Here is a 7,785-nt window from a genome sequence, read left to right as displayed (position 1 = left end):
GTGGGGCAAGAAGAGTCTCAGAATCGGCCTTGGGTTAGCTGTCTGGAAACCGTGTTTAACAGTCAGGACCACCCTCCTTTGGGCTTGAAAGATGTTACCTGATCTTTATCCTGAAACTTTTCTGTGGGACCAAACTGTAGCAGCCCCATGTAGCACAGCCTCTGAAGGTTCTCCACTACCGAAAATATGTACCGTCTGGAAAACAGAAGGGAGTGGCGGGTTCCAATTACACACACTCTTGGCTGTCATCAGGGGGTGTGCACCTGTGGCCAGGAATGTGCTTTGCTTACTCTCCCCTCTTCTACCTGGTGTTACCTGGAGGACTGGTCTTGGGCCTGCACTGGACTGAGGCCCAGAACCCCCCTTTTCTCAGCCAACAATGGAGCACTGATCCTACACTGGGGGTTTGATTTAGAAAATAAAAGTAACAAAAAGACATAGCCATGCCAATACTTGCAGTCTTTATCAGCAGATTTTACTTTAAAATAGTCTTGAACTTAATAAAATTTACTTCATTTGCCCCTGGGCTTTATCTAGATGGCTCACAGGTGAGTGAATTAATGAAAACCTTGCGTCTTTACCACAGGCAAAGCAGAAACCTTTCCTCCTCCTGGTCACTAATGATTCAGAACCCTAACTTCTAGGGGCTTGCTGGGACTCTCAGCCACTCTGCGTCAGCTTTAGGGACCTCACCTCTTGTACAGAAGCTGCTGCCGGACGGGCCTAGGGAGAAAACGAATCAGTGTGTGCTTCTTCAGAGGGTCGTTCAGAAACTCTTCAAGGTTGTCTACCTAAGAGGTGATTTTCAGGTTCAGCTCACCCTCAAGGCCAAGGTGGATTGCAAGAATCATGAAAAAACATCACTATTTTCTGGGCTGCAGCCTCTCTGAACCTGCCCATTGGCCTCATGGTGATAGTGCCTCCTCCTTCCTGCCCCCCTAAGCCTCCCACATCTGTTTTCAATCTTGTCACCCCTCCTTTCCAGCTCATCTGCCACACTTCTGGGTGCAATAAACAGGTGCCCTCAGATGCTGCTGGTGGGCTCACAAATTGCTAAAACGTTTCTGGGGGATGATATGGGAATATATTCATTTATATTAAAAAAAGATGAAACCAGTGATTCTATTTCTATCCTTACCCTAAAGATTTTGGAGTTTCCCACAAATATGTCTACCAAAAAGTATTCATTACATGTCATTTGTAATACCAAAAAACTAGAACTTAATTTTCAAGAATAAAATATTGGTTAAATAAATTAGGGGTATGCGCATAAGAAGGAATACTATAAATTTACTTAATGATGTGGAAAATATATCATTCAGTAGAAAGGACAGATAATAAAAGAGTAACTATAGTATAGTTTCAATTTAGTTTTTTAAAAAAAGGAAGATCTCACATATATACACACATGCAAAAACATGGTATAGGGAAAAAAGACTAGAAGAAAATGTACCAAAAACACTAGCAGTGATAGCTCTCTGAGTGATGAAGTTATGGGTAATATTTATGGTAATTTCTATTTTCTCCTTTTTCTGTATTTACCAAATTTCTAAAAACATATTTTATTGTTATACCATAACTGCTTGTCATTCTGTCTTCCGATTGATCGATCTATCTAGAAAATAAGTCTTTGAAGCATTTTCTTTGATCTACTATCTATCCTATCCATCCATCTATCCATCCATCCATCCACTCACCCACCCATCCATCCATTCAGGCAACTGCAAGTGTTAAAGCTTTTGCTTGACCCCATAAGCTCCGGCCTAGAGCTGAGGGACTAGCCCCTGTGATAGCCTTGGAGTCACCAATACCTTGTAGCTGACTTGTACAATTTGGACAAAGATGGAGAGGGGCAGGCAGAGGAGAATGTCGCTGACAAGAGCCCAGCCAAAGCCAAAGTCTCTGTGGAATGGAATGGGAGGAATATAGCGCGTCCATGAGGCTTCGTCCACATATACTAGGAGAAAATCAGAGACAGGGTCCAAGTCATGATAGTGATATCACCTCCTATTAGGTCTTGGTCCCTTTTTACCACAAACTTGGGCAAAACTCTCCTTGTCAGACAGGAAGCCCAGAGGTTCAGAAGGTTTGGATTGAGTCTTTATTTTGATCAGGCCAGTGTAGGGATTCAGCCAGTTCAGATGATAAGAAGGAACTATCAAAAGCCCCCTCTAGATCCCACTGTTGCTTGCCTGCCCTGGGGCATCTCACCTGTCTCTGTGGCGAGCTCCACTTCCGCCTCCCAGATGGCTCCATCTTGGCTGTCCTGAGGTGGCGCGTCGGAGGAAGCCTCCAAATCATTTCCGGAGGACGGAGGGGCTCCCGCCCTGCCGAGTCCCTGCTTTCCCGTTCTTCTTTCAGTGCTGACGCCTGGCTTCTCCACCGTGTTGCTGGCAGGATGCCCATAGATCAGGTACCACAGAAACATGTGGACTACCCGCAGGCGAGGCATTTTGGGCAGAAACCCCAGAGAACGCCCAAGTCCGGGAACTGAGGCAAGAAAGGGGGAGGGCAGTGCTTGAAAAATCCCAGATTCAAATCGGTTCAATTTATTTAAAAACTACCAAGTGCCACCATGTCCCAGGTGCCAGGGAGACAGCAAATGTTCTTATTCTCATGGAAGTTACTTTCTAGCCGGAAAGGGTAGACAATAACAAAATACCTATAATAATACATCGGATGGAATAGCTGGTGTAGAAAATAAAGCAAGAAAGGAGGGAGCGGGGGGACTGTATTTCTCCGCAGAGACCTTGAGGAAGGTCCTCAAGTCGGTGATGGCGGGGGCGGGGTAGGAACAGAGACCTGGGGCTGCGCATCCCAGGGCAGATGGAAGGTGTCAGAGACGCGTGTGTGCTTGGCACATTCAAGGAAGGGCCAGGAGGCCAGAGCGACAGGGTGGCGCAAGGAAGGAAGACAGCGTGGGAGGTGAGCCAGAGTGTAACGGGGAAGGGAGCCACCACGGAGGGCCTGACAGACCCACAGGACCCTGGGCTTGATGGGGGCTGTGCAAAATATTCCCAAATTTAGGTCTTTTCAAGTAGTTTATTTCTTTGTTTATTCAAACACAGTGTTCTCTGGCTTTCCTCAGTGAGAGAGAAGATGTGAGAGACGAGGGAGACACAGGAACAGGGCGTTAAGGACAAGTGACCAGAGGCCCTTCCTTCCTTCCAGTCATGTGTGGCCTGACGACCATGCTCGCTGCCTTCTGTCTATGCAAATGAATGTGCTATTCAGCGGCATACACTCATGCTCATGTTTCTCTGTCAGTCTGGACTTTTCTGTGAATCCTTGAGAGTAAAGGCTATGCTTACATGACTATAGCCTTCAGAAAGGGAAGTCACACAAACGGCCTCTTCTGCTTGGAATCCCCAAGTCTGCTGTGTCCCATAACCAGACATTTTATGACTGACAGGGTCTGTGTCCTGGTAAGTCACCTTTGTCCTCCCCACCAACACTCACATGTATGACCGGGAGAAGAGTAAAGCACCCGATTGATTATGAAGCCCTGCCATCATACTTGCCCAGCACACATTGAAATAGAGTGGCTTGCAGGAGGCAGGGGGTGGGGAGGGGTGAGGGATGAGGGAGGAGGAGGTTCTGTTAGACTCTTGACTCTGGGAAAATTTTATGAATGCGCAAACTCACCAATGGCTGTAACTACCATAAGGCTGTGGAGTCAGGAGAGGTGGAGATTTTCTGTGGTTTATAGAATATTCCAGCCCAAGGATAGTCAGCAGAAGGAGTTAATTTTTGTGACTAATTCCTCATGTTGGGATTTAGCATAATTTCATCAGGCTTGCAAAAGTCTTGTGAGGTATGCTGGGCGAGAATCACTCTCATCTTGAAGATAGGGACATTGATGCTGGTAGAGGTCATGTGACCAGTCCCACATAACCCAGCCAGAAATTCAGACCTGATTCTCTGACCGCAGCCTTGTGCTCAAATGTAGAATACCAAGGGACTCAAAGAGCATCATGCGAACAACAAATGAAACATAATCAGACATTGACAAGAAGCTGGTTTTTACCTACAACAGGGTTGTAATTCTTAAGCTGGGTTATGCCCATTTTCTCATCAGTTTTTTTCACCCGTCCGCTTTCTGATTTAGAGGAAGCATTCGGCTGGGAGTCTCCTGATCCGCTTGAGTCCTCTTTTCCTTGACTTTCTTCTTCAGCCTCCCCTTGAGGTACTGAAGGCTGGGGCGCTTTAACCCTGCAGTCCAAATATAAGACCAATACTATGCTGGGAAAACCAAGGACTGAGAGAAAGGACAGGGTCTGTCCTCATGAATCAGATGAAGCCATTGGTTCTGAGGTTTGAAATTCAACTGCCTGTAGGGGCTAATGTAAATAAATAAAATAAATAAAAAGTGTCAGATCACTAGACACTGGGGGATGGTGAGGACTGTGGTGACCTGGAGAGTGGCACCCCCACCTACAGGGCAGGTGCCGCCTTATGAGAAAGGGAGCCCAATATGGTAGGTCCTCTGACACTCTCACGCCAGAAATCAGGGAGTTAACTGACATCTGACTCGAAGAACCTGTGGCCAAAGCCTGGCAGGCCACACAGACTCGTGTCTGCAGGCCAGATCTGGGCCTCTGCTCATCCTTGGGCCACCTGTGGTTTAAACCCAGCTAAGAATTCTCTCCCACCCCTGAGTTTTCTCTCAGTCCATTGGACGGTTTATGAACTGAATTAAAGAAGACTTCAGAGAGGCAACTAGAATCAGTTTGAGCCATTATGAGACTGAGCAAGTTTCACTAATTGCTCTGTCCACAATTAGAATAGAATTAAAAATGTGAAGATTTTCTCTTTCTTAAAGAATCCAGAAATTGATCCATGTTAGACTAGAGGATCATGGACCACAAACCCCATACCAGTGAACTCACTAATCTTACACAAGAATAAACCAAGGGCTTTCGTGAAAATGGCTTTCAGAATAAGAGAGAGACCTAGGCAGCTTCACTGAATTCTCGTGGGTGCTGTCACTTGCCTGTTTGCTGTGCTTGAATTGGAGATCCTGAAACGAACCTGCTCGATGGCGCTTCTCACCAGAGGGTCGTTCTGGTCCATGGACGGGTGCACCACGAGATCTACCTGCAGAGAAGGGGCAGTGTCCCAAAGGGCAGGGGAGGAGCTATGGAGGACTGAGCTCCACAACTCGGCTCCCAGGGGAGCACTGGTTACACCTGTTTTCACTGACATTTCCAAAAGTATTAAGAGACAAGCAAAGTGCATTGCTGAACAGCTGGCCTCTGTTTCTGGCATCAAAATCCCTCAAGTGATTGAGCTGCCATTAGTAATGGGCTACTTTGCTCAGGCGAGGAATTCTGGCCTGGGAATAAAACGGTTTTCCCTGCAGTCCCCTCACCGGGGTGTCACGGCCCACTGGTTTCAGCATCTACCTGCGGGGCTGAGGCCCCATTCCTATCTGAAAATTCACCACAGTTGCTCATGAATCCTGAGGGCTTCCATCTGGAAAAGGTAAGCGGCTTTCATTCATCTCCCCTCACTGAGAGTGCCGTCCTGGGACTCCCGCCAGGCGCGCTTCTAAATAAACTGGCAGAGGATTTAGAGCTGCTTTTGTTGTTTTACCTTTTCTGAGGTACTGAAGCTGAACAGTTGGAGTGGTTATCATTTCAGGAGAGATAACTAGGATGACAAATGGAAATCACTTGGTGGAACTGAGCAGAAGGGTGTGTGACAGCTATGTAAAAGATGGCAGACACAATGGCCTGGGACCCTGGAGGGCCCCTCTGTCACTGGCAGGAGAGAGCAATAACTCCGGTCAGCAGGCTTCCTGCCCCAAATGGCCTGAGAGATGGTAGATCACTGGGAATAGGCAGAAACGCCTAGATGGAAACCCCAAAAGGCCACCTGGCTCAGACTCTTCAGCTCCTCATTTGTGAAATGGGGACCCCTCCCCTATGCCCTGCCAACTTTTTTATGGTTTTCATGAGGCTCGAATGAGATACAGTTAGGCAACACCCAGAGAATTTAAAAGCCCAGTGCACATACAAAGCATTCCTATTTCCCCACCTTCCACAGCCAAATGGCCTAGCCAACTTCTCAAAGGCCCAACGGACAGGGCAGCCAGATGCAGGAGCCAAGGCAAAGGCTGATGCTGGTGCACAGCATCTCTGGCCAGGAGCTCCAGGAGATAAGGAGGTGCCTGTGGCAGCTCAGACTCCAAGTGCCAGACAAAGTGCTGTTGAAACACTGAAGCTTATTCTGGAGGTGGATATATAACACTGCAGCCCTTTCCATCTGGAAAAATGGGGTACCACTATAGTAGTACCTATGGCAAGAGGCCCCCAGAACTCAGTGCCTACATCTTTGAGGTTGCGTGATCCTCAGCTTGTACCTGTGGCACTCACTCCCCACTCCGACCCCTGGCCTGCTCCCTCCCATACTGCCTGGTGGATACGGAGCCAAATAGGAGCTGGAGACACAGTGGGTACCTTGGACAGACTGCCCCTCTCCACTCTTAGACTGGGAGAGATTTCCTTGCCCTCAGTTTCTGCTCTGAGAGGGGTGCCCGTCCAAAAGACCTGCTCTGTGAAGATCAATGGAAATCAGAGGCGTTGTAGCTGATGGGCTGGGGCTTTTGTCCTTCAAGGGGATGAGTGGCAGGCTGGCTGGGGATGGGAGAGGAGCAAGGTCAAGGGGATTCCTAGAAGATATAAAAACTGATAAGCACTGCCAACTAGAAATGGTAGAAACTGTATTTCTTAAGTCATTTTTCGTATTGCTCTGTTTTTCAAATTTCAAATGTCTCAATAAATAAGATAAAGTAAAACAACAGAAATGACCTTGCCATTTTATTAAGAAAACAAAACATCAAAGCGGAGCTTTCTTAAGGCAGAGATTTAAAATGCAGTCAGAAAAAAGGTCAGGAAATTACAACTGACTGTCCTTTGGTCCCAATGCCCAGCTGGGCTCTCAAATTACTCTGACCCTGAAAAATTTATGTCTTAAATTAAGTGCAAAGCCGCTGAGCTATGGTTGCTATGGGAATGGCCTCAAACTTTAAATTTTACAGAAACGAATAAATTGAGACAGAAGAGATATATTGTTTCCCATCAGATAACCCCAGCAGTGCATCCTAATTGAGTGGCTGCCATCATATCCTCTGGGATATGTTTCCTCAGATGTCTGTGGAAAATGTTCTTGCTGCTCAGTCTAAATTTTCCACCTCTTAAATGTTGCTTAATTTCTCCCCACACTATTTGGTCGAGGCAGGCTGCAGGGCTGGACACCTGCCTTGGGCTGTACATGCTGCTCTAAGATCCAAGCACATGATTCCTTTTTTCTTGTTTCCAGCTTCCCCAGAAAGTTGGGATGATCCCTGTTCCCCAAATTAGGAGTCATAATGGGAAATTCCGAGTTATTGACAACAAAGGAACGACTGAGAAGTAACAAGGATATGAGAAGCCAAACAAGAAAGTGTCCAGCAGCACCCAGCTGCCTCTGTGGGCATCAGAGAGCCTGTGGTTACCTTCTTCTTGATGCCATCTTGAATAACCGTTGTCCGATACAGCCTTAGGAGCCCTTCCTCAGACAGGTTCCGCACCAGGCGGACAATGGACTTCTTACAGCACTTGGTAGACACGCCTTCTTGCTTCTCCTGATCCATGATCATTTTCTGAATCCTGGGGCATCACAGAACAAGCAGTTAGTATCTCTGGTCTCAGCATGGAGGCCTTTCTCACCCGACGCAACTGAGACGTGCCTACCAGCAGAAACGAGAGAGGAATTCGAGGGGGTTTCACCCTTCAAAGGTTG

At 47.2% G+C, this 7,785-nt stretch overlaps 1 protein-coding gene across 1 annotated transcript in view; it reads right to left on the bottom strand.

Moving 5' to 3' along the window:
- Positions 1-7,785, bottom strand: part of GTF3C1 (general transcription factor IIIC subunit 1) — a 74,148-nt gene that overhangs the window by 27,096 nt on the left and 39,267 nt on the right. The window contains exons 13-18 of the mRNA XM_023521464.1: positions 4,994-5,097; positions 4,028-4,212; positions 2,212-2,490; positions 1,812-1,957; positions 694-791; positions 73-195 (exon numbers count right to left, since the gene is read on the bottom strand). Coding sequence (XP_023377232.1) covers positions 73-195; positions 694-791; positions 1,812-1,957; positions 2,212-2,490; positions 4,028-4,212; positions 4,994-5,097 — 935 coding nt within the window. The remainder of the gene's footprint in view (positions 1-72; positions 196-693; positions 792-1,811; positions 1,958-2,211; positions 2,491-4,027; positions 4,213-4,993; positions 5,098-7,785) is intronic.

The sequence above is a fragment of the Pteropus vampyrus genome, unplaced genomic scaffold, assembly GCF_000151845.1.
Source record: "Pteropus vampyrus isolate Shadow unplaced genomic scaffold, Pvam_2.0 Scaffold303, whole genome shotgun sequence".
NCBI classification, from domain to species: Eukaryota; Metazoa; Chordata; class Mammalia; order Chiroptera; family Pteropodidae; genus Pteropus; species Pteropus vampyrus.
This window is presented reverse-complemented; position numbering and strand designations above follow the sequence as displayed.